This window comes from Zosterops lateralis, assembly GCF_965231275.1.
Source record: "Zosterops lateralis genome assembly, chromosome: 2".
NCBI lineage: Eukaryota > Metazoa > Chordata > Aves > Passeriformes > Zosteropidae > Zosterops > Zosterops lateralis.
In genome coordinates, this window is record NC_139763.1 from 8,203,699 (window position 1) to 8,228,159 (window position 24,461).

Sequence of the window (24,461 nt, forward strand, 5' to 3'; positions counted from 1 at the left end):
TTATTATACGGCATATTAAAGATATAAAAAAAAGCATATAGTTAAGTTTTACCTGGTGGCATGAGCTTCATAAGAACACGGGCTCCATCTCTAAGAGGTGGCATATTTAGACTACTACCCAAGTCTGCAACTTGCCAAAGAAAAGAGATGTATCGAGGATGCAGTGACATGATCTTAAAATAAGCAAAAAAAAAAAAAAAAAAAAAAAAAAAAAACCAAAAAAGACCCATAAAAATTGTTAGCCAAAGACAAAATGTAAGAAAAAACATATTTGAACTGCTAATTTCAGAAAATGCTTACCACTCCAGGCAAACAGCTTTCAACTTCTGGATTTGGACCATCACTATAGTGATTGCCGTGGTTGCCCGGAGAACCAGTTGAAGAGTCAGAGGAACTGTCTGGACTTGAGGGCATATTAGAATTTATCTGTGTAAGCTTAGCCGTAATTAGCTGAAAAACACAATCATAGTTTTAATACTCTCCAAAAATTAAGATTATTTGCCAAATAAACATCATAATGCTAATGGCATAATACAAGAAGGAAAAATGGAATTATTTCACAAAAATAAATGATGGCATGCATGGTATTTTTCAAGCATTTACAAAAGGGAAGGAACATCTGAACTGATGAAAATACCCAGCCTGCAACACTTACCGTTTTATCTTTGAGATTGAGCTGCCCAATTAATTTTCTGTCATCTGCAGGATCTACCAGCTCACCCCCAATGAACAGCTCCACTTTGGTGTGTGCGCTGTTGGCTTTAATGCGATTGAGGATGCAACGCCGCACTTGGCCAATCGTGTCGTTTGTGTGAGACCAAATATCCAAATCTTCCACCTGCCGGCCTTGGTTTGGAAAACGAACTACAAGTGTGATATGTTTACCACGGAAAGCTCTGAAAACAAACAAACCAGCAAAAGTCATTTTTGCCCTCATGAAATAAATTCTTTTCCCTCCTGTATTTTTTGCGACAGGTATTTGCGACATCAAATCTTTACATGGTATTTTCCAGTGTAAGATTTTGTGAAAGCCCCAGCAACTACAGAGATAACATACACAAAATCTTTCAAGAAGTCACACTCAGTACAAATGAATTAATCATATGGTCAAATTTACAGTCAGGTTAGGAACACTGACAGAAATTTTATAAGTCTCTTATAAAGTTTTAGATCTTTCCTCTATTTTGTAACTTCCCGATCAAAATGTGCAAACAAGGCTTAATCAGACTGGCAAGGACATTTTGCTCTTTTAGCAAAGCAACCCAAACTTTAAATACACTGTGATCAGAAAAAGCCATCAGGTTGCCAAGCCTTAATACCTTCTGTCAAAAACTGTTGTAGGTTTTATACTAGAATTCCAGTTTTTAAAATTACAGTATTTTTAAAAAGTTTAAAGTGGTCAAAAAAGGAAGAAACTGTTCCACATTAGCAGTGATCACACTCCCCAAAATGGCAGGGGAGCTCATTAGGAAAGATGTGCCCAGATAAGCCCAACAAACTAATCCCATGTAACAAAAGGCAAAAACTCCTCATAAATCTCTTTGCTAACAAGGCCCGTGGAAGACTAAGTCTAATCAAATAAGCAGCCCATATAAAAAAAGACATACCCACAATCAACAAGAAGACTTTGTTAGGACTAATCAATCAATCAATCAATATATGCAATAGAAAAGCTGTAGCAACACTGCAAAGTACTGACACACCATGAAGAAACAGCAATTTCTTCAATTTTTTTGACAAAAAGTTCATTTAAAGTAAGTGGACAAAAAACCTCCACTGTGTTTAAAAATATGTTAGCTGTTAGTTAAAAATACGTTATAAATCCATAGAGACACAAAGGACTTAAGCTAAGTTTGCACTCAAAGACAAGTATAAGAAGAGTGAAGGCATACAGAAAATAAATGTACTTCAAAGGACTGTTCTCTTCTTCCTCTTCTTGTGAGGAGTTTACAGAATATTTCACTTAGACAATTAGAATTTTAATCTTGCAAAGTAAGATTGAGATCTCTATAAACAATTCTGGAAGGTGAATATATACATTTACAACATGTTTTTGTATAATAAGAGTTGAGAAACAAAAAAGCTTTGCCAACGCTAATGTAAAGAACAGTACTGCTTTTAAGTAATTATCTGAAATACAGAACTATATCCAAAACAATTGAGCCTCAAGGTACACTGTGCTAATTACAGGAATTTATTCTTAGGCCTGCTGTCCCTTCCATATATACTTGTATTTGCCTGATCTTTCAAAATTTTTTTTAAATACAGTTTTGTGTATCAGCAAAGAAAAGGGAATCTGAAACACTGTGAAACCATTTCCTGAATAGAAACTGTTTAGAGTGTAAAAATCCCAAGGATAATAGTACTATTTAACAGAAATCAAAATTATGACACTGTTTTTCACACATACCTTGACATAGGTAGAATAGTTCTCTCTTCGTGGTAATCACTGTCACATTCATTTATATACTCTCTTAAAACAGTCAACACTCTCACCATCCTTATTGCTTCTTGTCTTGCACAGTTGATACTGTCTTTATCTCCATCCAACACACATAATGTATCGTAGGAGGCTTTTAGACGATCGAAACAGGACTGAATGAAGTCTTCATGAATCACTACCTAATTACATTAAGAAATTGGTGTAATTACAAGACATATTAGAATCCATCTTCTCAGGAGGATGACGAGAATGTAGAGACAAAATCCCCCAAACCAAAACAGGTAAGTTACTCAAGAAAACTGTTTTATTCCAGCAACTCCCATCAATAAATAGCTCTAATTTAGTGTGCACTTCAATAATCTCACATCATCAGCAGCTGTAACTGTATTGTACATAAATAGAAAAAGCAAAAGTTTGGACAGAGAACATTGAACTAAACTTCCACTTCCTCCTTTTCTCACACTATGTGAAGAATTCTTGTGTCCATGTAAAAACAACACTTTTGGAAGTGTCAGAACTAAGCATGTGCAGATGGACAGATCAATGCATGCTGAGTAAGCCCAGACCTACAGCAAGACAGAAGCCTCCAGCCATCTGCCACTGCAGGAAGATACAGCTTGAATGGCTGTGAATACCCCACCCTAGGGCAACTGTGCAGGACCTGGCAGACTGGCAGCTCTGAAGATTATGAAAGTGTTTTTGAAGACAAATAGAATATCAGAGTTTTAAGAAATACACCTGGCAAGTTATCAACTGGATATATATTCAGGACAATGTTCCTCCACTCAATTTGCGCAGTCACATAATTACAGAATGGTTTGGGTTGGAAGGGGCCTTAGAGATCATCCAGTTCCAATCTCCCTGCCATGGGCAACACCTTCCATGAGGCCAGGTAGCTCAGAGTCCCATCCAACCTGGCCTTGAACACTTCCCAAGGTGGAGCACCCACAGCTTCTCTGGCAAGCTGTGCCAGTGACACAACACCCTCACAGGAATAATTTCTGCCTAATATCCAATTGAAATCTACTCTCTTTCAGTTTAAAGCTTTCCCCTTGTCCTGTTACCATATTCCTTTGTCTAAAGTCCCTCCCCATCTTTCTTGCAGCACCCTGTAAGTACTGAAGACCTCTAAGGTCTCCTGAAAGTTTTCTTTTCTCCATGTCTTCACAGCAGAGGTGCTCCAGCCCCTTGATTATTTTCATGCCCTCTTCTGGACTGGCACCAGCAGGTCCACGTCCTCCCTATGTCAGGGGCCCCAGAGCTGGATGCAGCAGTGCAGGTGGGGTCACATCAGAGCAGACAAGAGGGGCAGAACCCCCTTCCTTGACCTGCTGCCGTTGATAGAGCCCAAGACATAAGTCTTTCTGGGCTGCTAGTGTATACTGGGCTTCCTGTCAACCAATACTCTCAAGCCTTTCTCTGCAGGGCTGCTCTCAATCTGTTCAACCTCTAGCCTGTATTTGTGTCTGGGATTGTCCCATCTGAGCTGCAGGACCTTGCACTTGGCTTTGTTGAACTTCACAAGATTCTCAAGGGTCCACTTCTCAAGCCTGTGGATGACATCCCTTTCCCTGCGCTTATAGAAACCCAGTATCTCTTCTCTGTCCACTGAACCACAGCTCCCAGCAAATATTAATGCAGGGAGATAATATCTGATTTGCTAGACCTCAGCTTGACATAGGAAATCAGTGACCCTTTGTAAGGGACATGCCAGAAAAAAGAGATTACATTAGCTTGTGACAACACCCCACAGATCCAGCCACGGAACATACTCATATGAGGAAGTGCCACAATTTGCAGTGCAACAGAAGGCTTTCCTCATATGACATTAACTGTTTTCTGAGTAGCAAGAACAAATACAGCAGATGAACTTAGTATGCAAAATTAATGAGAGTTCAGTCCGGAAATATGAGGAAAAAACTTAAGTTCTGCATCTGCCCAGAATTTGATGGTTGGACTCACCCTCCAAAATACAGAAACTATTTCCTGTTTTCAAATCTTTCAACTATAAAAGTATCACCACATTGATTTTTAAGACTATTTTTTTATTCTGTTTCAGTCTTCTTGTTGCCTTTTCTTACCTGATTAACTTGTAACCTTGGGCCAAGATTAGTATAGATCTCTTTAAGAAGGTCTATTGCTCTGTTTGCAATGTCATCATTTCCCTGAATCACAACCTAGCACAATTGGAAAAAAAAAGCATTAGCATCTCTTAAAAGTTGCTGGTATAAAAATGAAAACCAAAACCACTACATAAGTATCTCAACACAATAATATGTCTAATTATCTTACAAGGTGAAAGGGACTAAAATGCTTAGTTACAAAATACAATCAATACAACTTACACTTAAGATGATTTTATGAGCAAAAATTAATAATTAACTAGCTTTGAGGCTCAGAGTTGGCAAAAAGGCTGATGTTCTATAAACAGAGTAAAAATAGTGTTTATATGTTCATGTTCACATAATATTCCAAATTTTCTCGTTTCAGAGAATAAGAAAACAACTCCTTCAGATGCTTCAACAATCTGCATCACCAGACAGAATTTTCAAGTATTAAATGGCTATGAATGAGTGGAAGGGGGAAAAGCAAGTGAATTCTGCTTCTAACCTGATAATCTAAATTTTAGTTACTTTATTTTAATTAGTCACCAGGTTTTACAGACAAACCCTGCAGAGTACTGAGCTGAAGCTTCATGAGTTTTGTCATGCTGATCAGAGTAAGTTGATTCCCAAAACTAAAACATGCTAATGTTCTGTGGGGACTCTGTTCACAAACATCATGTGAACTTATTTGTATAAAAATTGGGATCTACTTTGGTTTTAACTATTATCACCAGGATTAAAATACCCACCCTTCAACAAGCCACAACCAAAATTACTGAAGACTGCTGCTGTACACATTTTACAAACACATATCCATGATAACCATGTCACAGTGCACCTCTGTGGGCTCTAAATGCAGCTCTTGAGAACTAGAAATACTATGAAAAAATTAGGTTACACTTTAGATACTGATGGTTTTCACCAACAGATTTAGTAAGTCTTCAGGTAGCTTCAACCTTTCTACAGAAAAGGAAGGTTCTATATATAGAGAATAGGTGGTTATATGGAATCTACAGATCTTAGAAAACCACCATGTTTAGCCAAAAGGTTGTGGTTGTTGGAGGAAGAATCAGACCAATGATCACTTGGTCTGATCTAGAATCACTCCAGTTTACCACACTAGAGGGAATCCCATGGAACAGCTTATGAAGTGCATTAAACAAAACCTAATTATAATGTCCATGTGAAAAAAAAGAGAAATCTACAGATAAGTCACCTGGAAGGATCTTTTCTTCTTCAATGGTATAGGCAAATTTTTAATTTCATATCCATACATAAATACACTTATGTTTCAAATGACTTTCCATTAAACATCAGTCTATAAAGTTACCAACTTGGATACTTGCTGGGAGACAGTGGAGTCAAAAGCCATACATTTAGTTTGAAAAAGGAGATTTTCATAATTTCAGTTCATTGCTAATAAATTACACATTCCTAAAAACATAAAGAGACTGAGAAAGTCTTAGCAGTTAACCTTTCAGATGCTTCCTTCAATTAACTCACCCTCCAAAGGTAGTCTAATCCTATTAATTCCAGATCATCCATCATATAGGCTCGTCTCTTTGCTACTAGCTTTCCTTCTCGACAGTTCACAGCTTTGAAGAAACGTTCAAAACATTTCATTCCATTTTCTGTTAATAGGGAAGGATCCAGCTGAAGCACATTATTTTCAAAGAAGTCCTTATTAATGTCAGGGTCTAAGTCTGGTTCATCCCCCATTAGTTTGGAATACCATTTAAAACAGGCTTCGCGATCACAAAGATAAACCGCATTTTCAGCTAAACACTTCCATATTTGCTTCGCCTGAGGGGCACAGAGCCACAGCTGACCATCCTTCAATAAAAATCTTGAGCAAAACAAAGAGACAATTAACAGCACTGTCTGAGAGACATCCAGAGTTACAATTCAGTAAAAAGTACAGGCACAAAGCTAGATATGCACATTATACATGTATATATCACAAGTATGAAAACTTTATTTACATCATCAGTCTACTCAAAATTAGCCCCGTGATATCTTAGTAAGTTTGAATGGATCAAGACCTTATATGCCAAACAAAAAAGGAACATAATTCAGTAAAAAGCACCTTACACAAAAATACCAAACATTGTTTACATTTTATATACAAAGAAATGCACATTTCCTTATGTAAACTATTTAGTTTAAAAATCAGGTCACAACATATGAGAATAAATTAATTCTGCAATCATTCACTATGTTTCAACACTTGCTTTTGCAAAATTGCAAAAAAGGTATCAATAGCAAGGAGCAGAGCCAGAAGCAGAAATCAATGAACTGGAAATGTTTCCTTTTATTTAAGCAAGTTTTTCCTTTGTGTTCAATTATTTATGAAACATTTACTAAGAACTTCAAGGTTGAGAACTAACACTAAGGATGTTTCAGGAGGAACAAATTATAATTGAAATTCTTTAGAATAATTTTTCTGATGCAGATTTTTTTTTTTTTTGTAAAAGAAATCAAGGACTGAGTTATGGCACTGCTTTTCAGAAATTGCTACATACATATTCTACATTTGACACAGGACTCCATAAATTTCTGTACATTAACAAACAGTGAACTTAAATCTAAGGAAGTTAAAATTGTTAACATGCAGGAGTAATACATTAAGTATCCTATTGTATAAGTTCATTAAACAGTTCACATTTTAGCTTAGTTAATGAAAATTCTTGGTAAAACTAAAAAGAAAATCTCCCTTAGAAAACAAGGTAAAAATAGTTTGAAACTTGACAATCCAAATACTTTTACTCATCTAAAAAAAGGTTAAAACCAAGTAGGAAAAAGCTGAGAGAGACTTAGCCTAAAAAGCATCAGCATTCTGCTCTCTGATGAGTAGAGATCCTTTGTTTTCTTATTTTACTCAAATAGGAGCTGGCCAAAATCATCCAAACAAGTTTTTCATTGCACTTTCTTTCTAGGGCTCCATTGCTGCCAATGCAACGTCAGTGATGTACAAAAGTACATGTCACTTTATGATCATGGATTCAAATGTGGTGTTATATAAGCAGGGACACATGGCGACATTCCTTCTTGGAATATTTTAAATTTTAAACTAAATTACCCTAATAGAAATGTAACTGTACACTGTATTTAAATCAGAATGGTTCTGCACACAGAGAGGAAAAAATACAAATCTTAGTCCAGAATCAGAGCCTTGGATTCCAAAGATTCTAATAAACTTTATTTGAATAATCCAACAGTAGCATAGAAGCCCTCCAGAAAAAAAAAAAAAAAACCCAACCAAACAAACCAAACCAAAAACGTTCAGTGTATTTTTGCATCTTAGTTTTGAAAGAAGTTAAGAAAACAAATTAAAGCCATAGAAGAGAAAGAAATGCAAAGGGTTTTCTTTAAAAAGCATTAAAAGTCTTAAAGAAGTTAAACAAATGCTGAAGTTCAAACTCACCGTAAGAAGTTAAGCCGCTCCTGTACCTCCTGCACGTGACTGTATCGGCTTCCCGGCCTCACAGTTTGAGGATCATATTCACCATGCTCTGCAAATAAAATGTTTTATTAGACAACACATTCAGAAAAGTGATGCTGACACTAGAAGAAAGGATGTGTTTGAAGACTTGTTACTCTGAATAATCCAAAACCAGTACATTTTCAGTGAGGTGTAAGAGTTTTCATGTCAGCGACCAGTTATGCTTCCCCCTGAGGTGAGCACAGGCAAAGACCACTGAGGTCTGTAATCAAATCAACAAACAATTATGTGCAGATACAGGTGCTCACTGTTCAGTGTTACAGAATGTAATGGAAGTGTTGCAGAAAAATTAAGAACCTACACTCTACTTATTCAAATCAATTTTTCCTATTTTCAACTAGTCAGTTTGAAGTCAGATGTTAGTTGAAAATAGAAGTGTACCAAGCATATAACTCAATCATCCAGTGCTTTTTTTCTGAGGATGCTTTAGTTTTGTTACACAGCATCTTTTCCAAAATTTAATTTTTCTAATTTTTAGGCTTCTTCCTCTCCAGAGGAGATCATGACTACATTTCTTTACCACTTTTACACACAGCTTTGCACATAACATAACTCAGAGGATGAAAGTATTAAGACAACTTCATTTATTTCAAGTTTCCAAACATAAATCTGAAATGCCTGTAATACTGACAAGCTTGAAACAGAAGTAGTCTTTTGAAAGTAAGGCATGAAGTCAAACTTTCACTTGCATTTTGTCAAAGTTTAGCATAGTATTTTCTTAAAAAACAGCAATTTTGTTCATAGGAACATGGTTTTGATGTGGTATTGTTTGGTGGTTGGCTATTGTTTCATTTTTTTTTTAAATTAAAGAGATACAATCTAGATCTGCACTTGCATTACCTTCATCTGTACTAGTAGCATTTCATCATGACACATATTCATTATCACAGCTCCATTATAAACTAATTAATGCTACATTTCTTGTTTGCAAAGGTGTACAGACTGCCCTTAACTAAGGTGACCCAGCCATGGTAGACCATCTCATGACAACATCAAGATTAATACTAAAACTTATCTTCAGAGCTGAAAAACAGTATCTCCTATTACATCAGGCAGGGGGGAAAAAGAAGTACATCAGTGTTTCAAAATAAAGAGAAAAAACTGTCATAAATACTCCTCTCTATATCCAAGTGTAAAATGTACTCTACCTTAAATACTGAGTGACAGAGGAAATAGAAGACCAGTAGTTAACTAATGTCTGAAAAACTGAAGACATTATGTTCATCAGAAATCCTTAAAAATCAAACCATAACCTTCATTAAATGATCATAAATGAGCAATTAGCAAAAGGACAAATGTGAAAAAAATCTGAAGAAATAATTTAAAAGTATGTGAACAAAAATTATTTAAGAATTAGAAGTAGAAAACCAGTAAAACATGCTGTGTCTCCAGCAGAAAAAAAAATCAGGGTAGATAAGCAGCATATTGCAGAGAAATTAAAATTGATTATTTCAAGTGTTGGGTGTTGTGGGTGGGTTTTCTGTTTGATTTTGATTTGTTGAGGGGGAGGTGGTAGTGTTCATTTATTTTCACTGTGGGGACTATCTGGGGTTTTTCTTCCTGACTAGAGTTTAATTCACAGACACAACATCAATAATGGCAATGACAGGAGAACTCAAAGCCAGACAACTGCAGAAAGGCAGTGTGGATGTACTTGAGAATTCTGAAAAACTCTGCACTACAAAAAAAATCCACTTTCCTAAATATTTTCTATATCACATTCTTTCTACATCTCCTAGATTTATTTTCTACTCTCCACATCCCACAGCAAGTCAGTGTGATCTCCTTAAAATTCCTCTTACATACTGGAGTAGAAAACAACTGGTTGAAAATTTTAGTATAATTAGTGATAAACACGCATAGAAGATCATATGGTTCATTTTCTACAAATCCATTTCATTAACACATTGGATTTTTTATTACTGCAGGAAAACAGAAATAAAGGAGAATTGGCTAGCAATCTTTTAAAATTTTCAGATGTTTGATAAATCGTTGAAAAGATGAAACTGTGACCTCCTTCAGGACTACAACATCCAAGAGCAGTTGTCTCATCTCATGGAGAGCTGAAGGAAAGGATGAGTTCAATAGAAGTGAAAATCACAGAAGCATAGACTAGGCTTCTCTTTAACCTTAAAAAGGCAAACATATAAAAGGGGAGTACCCAGAAACCCCTATGCATTAGTGAATAACAGAAGAATAGGAACATGTTCATCACTGAACACAACCAGGGAAGACTTCAAGGAAAACAAACATATGGCATATTCAAAATAATTTTTAAATATCCAAATTACATAGTAATTGCAGTGTTAAGTGCCAAGAATGTCTGTTGACTACTGGATTTTTCATTTCTATGGCATTTTTTTTTTGACCTGTGGCATTGTTTGGACCTTAGTCTTGAATTTCCCCCCCATCTCATTCAACTTCTCCAGCCAAGCTTAATTCTACAGCTTCTAGTTCTTTCTGTCTTCACATGCATAATCTTCTTTCTTCCCCCTTCATTTATTTCCTTTCATTTATATGGCCCCCTGGCATATTTCCTCCCCCTCCATGAAGACATGGAAGACAAACTTCACAGTACTCTATGTTCTGCTCTATTTAGTATATAAAACTGAAAATTAAAGGAGTTTTTGAACAGGAACTGTGGATTACAGTGAGCACAGTATCTGGAACATGAAGAAGATTTCCTGGTTGTCCTTAATAATGCAATAAAGCACCTAATGAAAAACCCCACATTATTATTTATCTGCTTTGGTACTCTTGGTACGAATGAGAAGTTCTGCAGCAGCTTCATCGTGAGAAACAGCAATTTAATTGCTTTATAGTTAGATTAAATTTAAACCCTTTACACACTTGTAATTCCTATTGTACTGAAGATGTTTGTATTCCTGCTTAACTGAGTCACTATAGCTGGGAAGGGGCAGGGCAATGTGGGTTTTTGGGAAAGGAAAAGAATCATGCAAGACATCAGCCTAATTCTTCTGCCCTCAACAATTTGATAGGTTAACAATATTTTCAAAAATTACCTTTTGGCCTGAGAATTAAAAAGTAAGATAAATTAAAGATAGTTCCTAGACTAACAGTGAGAACAGACCAAATAATTTAGTATTATTTTAACATTTAGTGCAATGCTATCATTAGTTAAGGAACTTAAAGCAGGGTAACCCTCTCTCCTTCACGTATTCCTGAATAGAGAAATACAACTGCAGTATGTAGATTTAACAGAATGTTATTCTCAGTGGCCTACACCTCATTGACGTGACCATCTTCACAGAGCACCACTATTTACACAAGTCCTCAGGTATGTATTTTGGATATCTCTTATACAAAATACATACACACACACACACACACATATATATATTTAATATTTCAAAACACATGAATTCCAAATGCTACTTTCCTGTTCACTGGTAGACACAAGCTTTCCAATACACAAATACCCTGCCCTCTCTGAATGACCTACATTGAATTCCTCCATGAATTTTTGACATTCAACAGAAAGGCTGCCAGACCGTTATAAGGCCTGGGTAGAACAGTCTTTGGTTACAGTAAGTAAAGTCAGGGGTGTAAATCTCCTCCTTTCACTTTTGTTGGCATAATTTTGTATTTATTGAACTGTGGTTCAGTGTATTGAGTTTCCTGGTCCACTGTTCTCCTTCACTTCCACGCTTCTACCTCAGTAGGTAAAAGTTAATCCAGAGTAAAAGGGTAAATTCATCAGCAAAGAGCTGGATTTAGCCTAAAATACAAAAATATTAAAAAAATGCTGCCAATAACAGAGTGAGAGAGCCTGAACAGAAGTGAGAATTACATGGGAAAAAAAAGGTGGTTTGAAGTCCTTCTCCCTGACAATTTCCAAATACTGGCTGCAAACTGAGGTGATTAAAAAACTTCTCAAAGGAGCCTTCAAAATTCAAAACTAGAATTTTTACTACTAGAACCTTCCACAAAAATAACTACGCTAGCCTAAGTAGGGCAAGATAATTTTTATCAGTCCACAGACAAACAATGGCTGCAACTTTCTCATATTCTACTGCAAAACACACATTTTCAATTATGAAAAAGAAAAAATGTACTTTAAGCTTTTCTTACCCAACCAGTCACCACAAAGGCAATTAACCCCACAGATGCTCGAAAATTAAACAAAATTAACAGTTATTTTATGATGGGAATTTACTTTTAACTCCATTTTCACCTGGAGTTCTATATTCCATGAAGTAACTTTAATGTTAAAACTCACCTTTAGCATACTGCCTCATGCTTTCCATATAGGCAGAGAGGTTTTCTGCAACCAGTGTAACGAGGGCGTGATTGTGCTGAAGTTGATTGATTAAGTCATGTCGGTAAAACACGTGAGGACTTCGCTGAGTTTGACTGAAATTAAAATACAAGTGTTAGAGGGAAAGAAAGAAGCTTTGCATCAAATAGTTCAGAAATCAATTGAAGAGACACATCTTTGATGCAAGATCCAAATTTTCCTACTGTATTTCTAACAGAACACAGATTAAGTTTCTGACAATACTTTTCCATCTTCTGATGTATCAACAGTTCTTACCAGTGACTAAAGCAGCTAATTTATGAGGATTATACAGTTACAATATGTATGGAAAACATCAAAGCAATGTGAGCAGTGCTGGAGGGAGAATATCTGCAGCAAGACAGAAGATAAATAAACACCTGCCCAAAATGCACAGTAGGGACCCTCAGCTACAGTATAACTACAATACGCACAACCCTGGTTCCTCCCACAGCCATCTGATATTCTTTTCTATATTTAACATTAAAACACCAAGTAAAACTCAACACCATAGTCAAAGTACACTAGCCAATAACCACATCAATGATTTCAGTACTTAAAAATCTTAAAAACAGTACTGACTTTTTTCTAACAATAACTATGTGAAAAAATGTTGGTACAAGCAAAAAAAACCCTGTTACACAAGAGCATATAACCTAAAAACCCCTGGAAAAGTTCAAGGAAATATCTGCAATAAATAACTAGATTATAAGTTAAGTGTATTATCAAAACCTGACCAAAAATGCTGCTCTTAAACAACACCAACAATATTCAGATGACAAAAGCAGAAGAAAAGACAGAGCTTGTGTCCAAGACCTACATGCCATGAACATTATCATATTCTAGAGCTTGGGGACTCATCATCTCTGCAGGACACTCAAAATGTCTCAACTGCTGTAGCTGTAGATCAGAGCACTGATCTTGACTGCATAAACCAGTAGTGCTCTTCCATGGTAAAGACAGAAAAAAAGAAAACAAGTGGGTGTCAGGGGGAAGAGCAGCATTCCTCATTGCCACTCAGCTGATCCAAATCCCACAGACTGCCCAAAAGAAAGAAAGACGTGATTTCAAAATTATTCTCCTTTCTTTCAACACTTAAACAAGTAGACCTCAGAATTAGCTGAGTGGACTACAGGTAGGAATTATCTCCCTTCCTGGGAAAGAGGGTGTCCATACTACATGGCCTACAGCACTCCACAGTACTGCCACACCTTTAGAGAACAGTGGGGAAAAAGGCAAGAAATCCCAGTTCCAGAATCAGCTGACAGTATCTTTGCAGTTGATAACCACATTTCACTGCAGATGTAACAGCAACAGATAAATTGATTCATTGGCCAAAGATCAGTGTCCATCTGGGTGTAAAAGACAGAAGGCACCAACACCCTGCCAATAATTATGTTATCTGCGACCAACAGAATTTGGCCTGCTAAGCACTGTGGTTTTCAGAAGATTAAATTTCATAACATGCAGAATTTTCTAAAATAGTTTGAAAGGAGCACTTCAAACACAAATTGTGTTAAAAACAACCAAATACCCAGACATCTGTCAGAGAGAAATCAAAATGGATGGAAGCATGAAAAAAGAAAACATACACGACTTCATATATTCAAAACATTCTCTGTTTTCACTTTAAGAAACTTTCTAATTATGTTTCATTCCATCTCCACCAACCTCCTTACTCAGACTAAAGCAGCAGCAAATCCAGCAAAAGCCTGGATGTCTATTTCAGTGGTTACCCAAGATGTTACCTCTAGACAGAGAACTGCATTCACAAACAGTAACAGTAAATAAGAACCCTGATTATTTGGGAAATACATATGATCAAACAAGTAAAGAAACAAATAGAACTAAGATGGGGTGTTTTGTGGAATCAGAGATATTGGAGTGTGTATGTATATTCATAATATTATGCATTTGTATCACTCTCACACAGTACAGCAAACCCAAAGTTTATCAGCAGAAGACTACAATGTTCTGTGTTAGGTATTTTTTATTTCTCTCCTTTCTCAGCCATATGCACAAACAATACATTTGAACATGGATCCATCTTGGTTAGCAATGACTTCAAAAAGCTTAATAATTGAAATAACTTGAGTTATAACCGTGATCATGGGCAACACTTCCAATGTTATTTTGATCCATTGCTAGAATAACACGAGGGCAATAAGATTGTCTTTAGGCACAGGAGAAAAAGCTGATCTGACAAGAGCTTCCAGCATGTTTTCTAGTATTAAGACAAAGTTTACATGCAACTAAAATTTTCCTTAAGCACATAAGGTTAGACTAATATGATGTTGCCATTGGGACACAATCATTTAACTTCTAATATTATTACATTATTATTAATGTTTACTTAATGTAATTATTAGTAGACCTTATTAACAGTAATAAAATATCATTAAACATTAAACAAATAACATTACACAAATATTAGTATTTATTTAATGGAATTGTTAATAATTACATATATTAATTACTAGACCCTCATTAATGTGCAATAACTGAGGAGCTTGAAAAATTGAAGTTAACAGCAAAACTCATATTTTCATTGTGTTTATAATAAATGGATACCAAAAGTCAATGTATAAAACCAAAAAACAGCATTTTGAAAGGGATGACAAATTATTTCAGATTATGAAAAAGGACATAGCTAGAATGATTATTTGTTAGAAAAATACTGGGAAACCAGCAACAGCAAAATTCCAAACAACTTAATTTAAATGGATTAAAAAGAATTATTTACCTGCACATATAACTCATCCAATATAATACTATATACGTAACTCAGCTTCTGAAGATGGCAGTTGTGCTAACTGAACAAATGCTATGTACCACTAAAAGAGTGCAGATTATTCAGATTTAAATCCAAATTGCAGCAATCAATCCCCACAAATTCCCACTTGGGCTAAAAAGTGACTTGAAGCCTCATTGTTGCCTTAAAGCACTATGAAACCTCTGAACTCGCAGTGTTCTGTTAATTCCCCTGGGCAAGTAATTTTAGAGACTGGTCTTCTATTCCTCAGGTAGATACAGGTCAGATTTAAGTATCTGATATTGGTCTACAAGAGGCTCTACCGTCCAATGCAGAGAGAATTAAGATGATAAACTAAAGGTCAATATTTGGAGTAATAAAGGTGACTATTCCTAAGTATTAATAGGCATCTTTGCACCCATAAGAGTCCTTGTACTTACATAAATATTATTTTCTGTTTAATTCCGGTTAAGCTGAATTTCCTGACACATGTAGCATTTCTTTGTGGCCAGGGAGCTAAATTTTGCCACAGCAATTGTATAACCAATTCATCACTTTGTTCAACTGCATGGCTAACTAGCAACAATTAAAACCTCCCCCTCAAAAGAATTTCTACAGTGCCAATGGCATAAGATAATTTATACAGATTTTTGCCCAGATCAGCAGCACTTGCTGATCTGGACTAAACTTTCCATTGCCAGTGCCAGTCAGCTGAGCCACCTCAAAAGGGGTGTGAAAAGAATAAAGAATATATAGAATATATATTACTAAAGAATATATAGACTATATAGCATATAAAGAATATGTACTCTGTGACGTTTTTGAGGCAGTTGTCACAAACACCTGTTTGGACCTATTTTCACTCCAAATTCTAGAAGGATGGTAAAGTTTTAGGTCAGATAAGGGAAGCTGTTAGAAGAAGTACTGCATGCATTACAGTTTCCAAACTGTATCAATATTAAGAGTTATGAGAAAATTCAGAGGACTAGGAAGTCACTGATTATTTCAAAGTTATGTTTTCATTCAGCAAATTTCCCAGTCACCTGGGCAGTAATAGCACCTGACTAAACAACTCCCTCAACGGTAACTCGCTAACAAAGGGGTTTAAAATTCCTTGGTTACAGCTTTCAATTCTAAGTTCACTTTCCTGCCATATTTGTTTTCAAATTCTGCATAAAAATAAGATGCTACTATATACTGCAATGCAGACTGCCCTGAAATCTGAGGAAGATATGGTCTGATCAAAAAAGAAGAGGAGAGACATTCAAACCATTTAACTGAACACAAACCGTAAAGGAAACCTACATTTCCACAATCAAAAGAAGTTCATTTCCTCTCATGATTACTTCAGAGCAGGAACCTAAATCAGTGCCTTGATTGCTTGAAGTGCTCCAGTAATTAATTACTTAAAGCAAAGCATCTCTTTGTTAAGGCACTGTGCTAAAAGCATTCAAGTTGAATAACCAGGTAGCTTAGTTTGCCTGGCTCTTACAGCATGAAAAAGTTAAGGATTCCAAGACAGAGAAAACAGACCTTTCTGTGAATTACCAGGTAACTTTGTGAACTTTTTGGATAAACCTCAAACAATCATTAATGTAAAACTGTAAGGAATTAAAATATACTGAGATTTTGAGAAGTATGTTGCAAACTCAATGAATAAAGGAAACTCCAAAAGCCAGGAATGCAACATTATCACAGCTCCTGAAAATGGTATCAATAAGAAGATAGTGCTGTGCAAACTGTGGCTTATTTCCCTCAACTTTCCCTGATTAGACCCTTCTTGTGAGCCAACTGTAATAGCAACATTGATTTGAATACTTTATCTTCTTACAAGAATTAAAACAAAGCAATTGTGCAACACTGATATGCCAACAATATTTTTCAGGAGTTTGTAAGAATTCTGACATGGATATGAATACTCTTAGGGGCTCAGTCTTTCTTACTGAGAAGACATAAAATAATTAAAATAATCATGTATACTTCAACGAGTCCAAACTGATAATGGCTTCTCATTAATTCTTCCTTTCAGAAACAAACATCAAATGAACCCCTTAAGTCCAATAAAAAAAAAAAAAGCTACACACTTCTAATCTATTCCATTCAGGAGAGAAAATCAGAAGAGAATTTCTCCCAGACCACAAGGTTACGTTTGATTTTAACCACATGAACTAGATGACCTGCAAGAATTAATCATCAAGGAACAAGGATGGGTGGCTCTGTTTATGTGTGTACGTGTGTGCATACAGCCATACAAGGCATGTAAAACATATTTATGCTTCATAAGCTAATTCCATCGTTAGGCAGTAAAGTCCATGAATAACTGAAAATGACACTCAGATTTTCCACTTAATTACCATCAAAATTATTAAAAACATGTATGAAGAAGCAGTTAATGCTCTCTTACCAAACTTAGGTGTCTGACTTTTTCAACACTACTTATACATACTAGAACAAACTCAAGACCATCTTCCAACACAGGTTGTGGTTTTACCTAGACTTTCCTGAGCTTTTGCAAAAGAAAAAAAAAAACAAACCCAACTCATCCAACTTTCAACAGACAGAATTTTATCAGAATCCCATTCTTACCTCAAGTTCTGTGGTGCTTCACCAAACAAACTGCAAATTTCTCTGATCTGTTTCAGTGCAGGAATGACCCATTTGTCATTTGTGCGAAGCTCTTCTATAAAACGATCTATCCACTGGATCTTTTGTGTATCTCGATCCTTAAAGAGCAACAGTTTATAATCAAAATCAAGCACGTGGCAGAACTATCCTAATTCACTTCCTCTTTTTCCAAGATAGAACACACAAAATCAAACTGGATCACCTGAGGACTGAAGCATAAAAGCATGACAGAAGTATCTGAGCAGCACTGCATGCTGGCAGAAGCCACTGGTGTGTTACAAACTCCCTGCACTCAAACACTCAGTACTTATTTAACAAGTGTTTAAATAATTTGCTCTCTCTTCTTTCATTTATTTCTACTCACTGTGGTAAAATATCAAGAAACAATGAGAAACCGTTTCTTAACAAGATGAATAATGGATTCATTTCAAACCATAATTAATTACTACTCTGACAGACTTCCACACAAGTTTGGGTGAGGAAGGAGAGTGTATAATAGAATCAAAAGGATCTTGCCAGGTCCTTTGTAATGTTATACAAGACAGGTAAGGACTTACTGGCACAAAAAACCTCAACAAAACCCACTGAAACAAATCAGCATGATTGAGTTTGGGAAAAAACAAAGTTGGAGAGGGCAGGGTTCTTTCCCAGTTCTTCCAGTGTGCTAAATACAGCATGTCACCAACTGCAACAAGACAGGCAAACTGAGTACTACACTCTCTCCTATTAAAACACCAACTGTATTAATGAAAAGATGTCCTGCAACATTTTAAAAGTACCAGGATGTTGGTAGAACCATACAAATTTATGTAAGTAACACTTTTGTTAAATTACCGAATACTTTGAATTTTTCATGGGGAATGGAAGGAAACCCTTGACTGATTTCATACTGGCCTACTCACCTGTGAACAGCTGTAATCTAAGATTTTAATATGGGCACTAAGAGCCTGGTCCATGATATCAACTGGCACATCATCACTGTGAGCCAAATTCCACAAAAGGTTCAGCACTTTGTGTGCCATCACACCATCCTTGTCATCCTCCGCAAGGCGACGAATTAACTCCAGCAGTTTCTCACGCTGTTTCTTGCTTGCATTCGTCCAACTTGCCTAAGACAGTATTTTTAAAAAAATATTACAGAAGTCCTTTCGTTTAAAATTCCACACATAACCTGCACTGTTAACAAATGATGCAACAATAAAGTGATGCAACTACATAAAGAATTTCCACATTCATTCCTGTCATTAATAATAAATAGCAAATTAGAGCAATACATTAGCCAGACTCAGCTGAAGAGCTCTTCTAGTATTTGCAACCACAGCATATTCAACTTGAGGCTTAAGAAAGATCGCTCTTTGTTTAAAGATCACAGATGTGCTTGAAAAGGTTAACATTACCATTGACAATTTCACCAACAGAGTGGACTCAGCTGTTTCTTTAAATGCTTTCACAAAACTCCTGTGCTTACACTTAAAAGATTTCTCAAATAACAAATAATCACTACATATCTAAAACTTCAGTATCACTCATGCCTCTGAATCTGACTGGAACACATGGCCCCTGCATTAAATTGACCTTTTCCAGGAAAAGTTTTCAATATAACATCACTTCATATTCATCTGTCAAGGTCAGACACAACAGTTTACACACAGAATTTCTGAGCACTGGGTTGAGTATCTGAACTACAGAACATTGGAACCACATTCACCAAACTACAAGACCACATTAAACAAAGCACAAATTGCCTGGAAGCCAAAATATGACTATAATGCATTTATCTAAAAAGAGAAAACAAGACCTACAAAGCTGGCTTGCATTTTCTAGTACAGCAGATCATGTCCTGAAAGTGAAACAGTAAAACAAGCTGGAGAGCACCACTATTGGAAGCTGCAAATGTTAAATGTTATACATAAAAGCCAGTGAATAACATAAACTTGCAGAAACAAGTTGTTTTGTCATTTCAAACAAATCACTATGTGTTTATAAACATCCAACTTTATCTTCCTGAGACTGTTTCATTTTGTATGTAAGCTAAACAGAGAAAAGTTATTACATGATAAAGAGGAAGTTGGGGGAGCAGGGAACGGAAGTCCTTGATCTCCTCTACTTGAAAGATCAAAAGTAGCACTGCCCAGTAAACCTGACAAAACCTACTCTAATGCCAGGAGAAAACCATAATTTACTAAATCACCAAACACTTCTTAATTTGCAACAAATGCAAAAAGGTATTAAAGATAAATAACTTATTTTATTTGGAAAATTCTATATTCCTACGATTTCTCAATGTAACTTTAATACCACAGGCTTCACAGATCTGCATTATCCCGAATTGTTCAAATCAAAAAACAAAACTGTCTACTAAACAAACATAAGCAGCCTTTGTTTTAGACAGGAAGTAAACAGAAAATCTCACAAGGAGTGCTCATTAAAGAACAGACTTTCTAGAATTAAATATTATAGACTGTTGCTACACATTAAGAAGTCTTTTAACACACAGAAACTGAGCAAATCTAAAAGTAGAGAGAGACACTGAAAAAGCCACAAATTTTCCCCTCACACCCCCATTTCCTGAATACAGTCAAAACACAAAATTACCTTAAAACAATCAAACAGGTGATCAAGCTGTTCAGGAGAGAAATCCCAAGCTAATTTTGCGAGAAGATCATGTACATTTTTTACAATGGCTTCATGTTTTCCTGCCTGTCAGGAAGGAAAAAAAAGAATCCACCAACAATTCATATTAAGTCAAGCAGCAAGACATTCTACATAGTTTGTTCAGGAAGACTGTTAGAAGTGGCCAGCAAGAAAAGCTGATGCTGTGGGAGCAGCACAGCAAACTGAATACCTCACTGGGAATTCACAATATTTAGATTTCCTTTTTAAGTGTAAGTATTTAAGTGTGCTTTGTGTGTGTGCACACAAGTATTTATTTAGAACATAAATACTGTAGCATCAAAATATTTATACTTTTGTTCCTGCTATAAAATCGAGCTGGGACAGTGGACAAAAAAAATCTAAAAGGGTATTTTAACTTTCAAACTGGTATTTTAATGTTGTTTTGTGGGGGATTTTATGGTTTGGGGTTTTTTTAATAAGAAATTACTCAAAATCCACTTCTGAATTTCATTGAGGTGTTTTAATGTGTAAGCCAATTTTCAGTATTTCTACATAGCTTCTCAGGCTGAAGTACTTCCTTTGTGTTAGTGGATTCACAGACAACTAAAGCCTTCAAACAAACAACTTGTTACCAGACAATGTTTTGAAGTACAGCAGCTTTTAAACTTACAAATCCAGCAATGAAACAACTAAGGACAAGATGTTGAGTTTTATACTAGATATAGTTTTAAGTGAGAGTTTGGTGTACATCACAATTTTGACATTTAAGAAGGAAGACAATGAGAGGAAAAAAACTAGTTCCATTTAAGTCTGAGCACGAAGCAAATTTTCTGTCCAGACTGGAAAACACATTCTGTACTTTACATCTGCACTCAAAACCAACAAATTTGGACTATGAGAATCAATAGCTGATTTACTGCAGAAAATTTTCCTGTAAGAGAGAAATAAAAAATGCAAAACAAATACCTAGAATACACATTCTGATGTAATTAATCTTGTACACCATTAAAAATACATGCATAAGCACTTTTGAAATTCAATTCTTACTAAAAACTCCCAGCAGTAATTTAAAACCAAAACTAAAAACCCAGACCAGACTAATAGCTTTGTTACATGCTGTGCCTTAAATTCTTTATAAGGTGCCATAAATTTTTGTTTTAAAAAAAGTAATTTTAAGTCATAATGTTTGTTTTCACGTTATGGGTCAAATTACAAGAGGGGGAATTACTAAACCCATCATTCCACTTGACTTTGGAAAACATCATGTAATTTTTTTTTCCTCTTACCAGACTATTTCCTGGATAGAAAGAAAAACTGAGGCACTGCAGGGCAGAAAGAGAATGTATAATATAACAAATAAAAGGAAAAGTATGGCCAGGTTCTGGGGGGAGCAAGAAGAGCAAGAATAAGGTAGGTAACTTTGATCTGGGGGGTTTTTAACAGACATGGGGGAGCCATTAAGCACTGAAAGGTCGGGGGAAGCAGAACCAGACAGTGGGAGGAGGTAAGGAACCTGCCAGCTTGCTGCCCAGGAACAGGGAAATGCCTGTGAAGCTCCAGTTAAATGCTCCAGAATGTAAGTCATGAAACCTCAGCCTCTGCTATTCTGTATTTTGTATAGCTGGATCTTTCCCTGCAACTCCAGAGGCTGCAACTTAATGCTCGCATTTAGAAACTTCCAACATTATTCCTTTAATCAAATACACTCCTTCATTGTGAGCACTGGCTTTTTAAGACACTTCAATAAAATTAAAACTTGGGTTTCCTTGGAAAGGTAAAAGCAGCATAATTGCATTACTTTCAGTAATATTGATAGTCTCAGGTGCATGCTCACCCTCTAAACCCAGGCAGCAACACAAGAGCTTGAGCCTGAAAGCAGAACCTCCCCACTGCTGCACTGAGGCCGAGCTAAAATAGCCTGTTATATAAAGCTACACAGTAAATCAACTCCTCACTACTGAATTTCATGCCCCAGCTGCTCTCAGGACCAGTCATTTAACAAGAACTTCTAAAAACTACTATACAGAAGGAGTAGTGAAGTAGGTGAAAATCATTCTGTATTAACAGATTTTAGTACTCTTTAGTCCATAATAATCTTATGGCTAAAGGCACAGTGAAACCATCTATCTGAATAAGAGTTATTTTCACACAAAAAAAGTACAGGGCAAATTACAGCCAGAGCACTGCAGTAGCCACCTACTTGAAAGCATAAGAAGCGAGCAGAGTAAGATGGGTATTTAGGGGCATGGAACATTGCTCTGAAATTACTCCTATTTATTCCTGATTTTTTTTCAACTGTTAGGGGTGGACTATGCCCATTTTTTAAGGGTTACACCACATTATTCATGTGGTTACACCACGTTTTTCTGGAAGGGTAGAAAGTTTGACTTACACTAACTTATCCACATGTCCTATTTCCAAGCACTAGGAGCAAGATAATCACTTGGAAGACTTTTTTTTTTTCAAATTTCAGATTTTTTTTCTCCTCTTATTAAAAGTGAGGCTCTAAAATAGGTAAAAGAGGCTTACTAACAGCAAATTAACCTCTCAACATTTTGTCAGATTTTTTTCCCCACAGGTATCCTGTAGTCTGGAAAGATCTATACATCACAAGCTGAAAACTAACAGTATGATCCAAGATCTTAATTCCAGTAATCTGAGTATTGCTCTGCTACATGATGAAATTTTCTTAACAGGACTTTGGGATAATAAGAAAAGACTGTATTGAGTGTCAGCCTGTGCAGTTACTGCCATGCTGGAATTGAAGCTAGGCATGATAAAGTTACTTGCAACACCAGAGATCTCCCCTACATCACCTGCAGTCCCAAGTGTTTTAAATGTAACCTGAAAATTACGCCACTTAAGCCAAACTGTTACAGTCTCAGAACAGTTTACATGAACACATGTAAACTGTGCTACCAAAATAGCCAAACTTGTATTAGCCCTTGTCAAGGTATAACCCAGCTGGCAACTGAGCACCACAGAGCTGCTCACTCAACTATCCACCCACAGTGCCATGGGGGAGGAGAGTCAGGAGAGTGGAAATGAGAAAACTTAGAACTGAGATAACATGGTTACTACAGAAGCTTCTATGGAGAAATTTAACACTGTCCCTGCCCAAACCAGTACAGCCCTCCCTCCCTGTCTTGGAAACCAGAGTTCACCTTCCCACATCTTAAAGATTGGCCTGAGGACTTAATTGTACAATCGGAGTTTCATAACCCATTATTTATGTTTCTATACAAATGTTTTTTCTGTATACTCAGTAATTCTCAATGATTTTGTCTCTCCAGCTGCCTAGTCTGCGTGTTAAACTTGTGCAGCCCACAGCTAAGGAAGTCCAGCCTCCCCAGTAACATAAGCAAACAATTCAACATTGCAAAATTTGTAATTTTTCAAAAATAATTATTGCAACACAAGGAAAAGAACTTGCAAACAACTTCTAGCACAGTCATTATTATAAGCCCTACTAATTACACTCTGCCCAGGAAAAATTTATACAACTGTGGGGGACTCAGAGACTAGCAACACATATTTCCTTATGCATTTTAAAATACTAAGCTATCATGTATCATGTCTTTGCTCAATGCTGAAGGTTTTTTAATACTTAAAAAGGATCACCTCTGCACCATGTTCTGAACTGTTCCCTCAGGTTTACATATAAGTGCAGCTGACTCCTTCCACTGGAGACATTTGAGACGACAATTTTAAGCTCCAAGACCTCATTTCATGTCAATTTTTTCTTTAGCTTTGTCTAACACAGAGCAGAAGCAGCCCAGGTTCTCTTCTCAACACAACACACAAGGAGATGCCTCCTGTGCAGCAGCAGACAAGCAGTTGAATTATTTACCTGTGCAGCCCAAATGTTGTCAAGATCCTGCAAAGTGAGAGCTTTCTCTTTGATGACAAACCGGAGAATTTTCTCAAGTTTTTCTACATATTGAGGTTGATGAAGACTATCTCTTAATACAATTGATAAAATGTTGTTCTGCTGGATCCATTCCTGAATATAAAAAGAAAGTAGTGCCATCTCAAATTATTCAGGTGTCATCATTGATACTTAAACTACAAAACAAAAATCCAACCTGTTACAGATTAAAAAAGATGCAGCACAACAGGAA

General features: G+C 36.2%; 1 protein-coding gene across 2 annotated transcripts in view; it reads right to left on the reverse strand.

The window, feature by feature from the left end:
* Positions 1–24,461, reverse strand: part of USP9X (ubiquitin specific peptidase 9 X-linked) — a 97,142-nt gene that overhangs the window by 36,149 nt on the left and 36,532 nt on the right. For both annotated transcript variants that reach the window (XM_083855332.1, XM_083855331.1), the window contains exons 10-21: positions 24,191–24,343; positions 20,320–20,424; positions 18,627–18,833; positions 17,686–17,822; positions 12,291–12,424; positions 7,973–8,060; positions 6,052–6,394; positions 4,525–4,620; positions 2,411–2,622; positions 656–896; positions 301–450; positions 53–173 (exon numbers count right to left, since the gene is read on the reverse strand). In XM_083855332.1, coding sequence (XP_083711458.1) covers positions 53–173; positions 301–450; positions 656–896; positions 2,411–2,622; positions 4,525–4,620; positions 6,052–6,394; positions 7,973–8,060; positions 12,291–12,424; positions 17,686–17,822; positions 18,627–18,833; positions 20,320–20,424; positions 24,191–24,343 — 1,987 coding nt within the window. The remainder of the gene's footprint in view (positions 1–52; positions 174–300; positions 451–655; positions 897–2,410; positions 2,623–4,524; positions 4,621–6,051; positions 6,395–7,972; positions 8,061–12,290; positions 12,425–17,685; positions 17,823–18,626; positions 18,834–20,319; positions 20,425–24,190; positions 24,344–24,461) is intronic.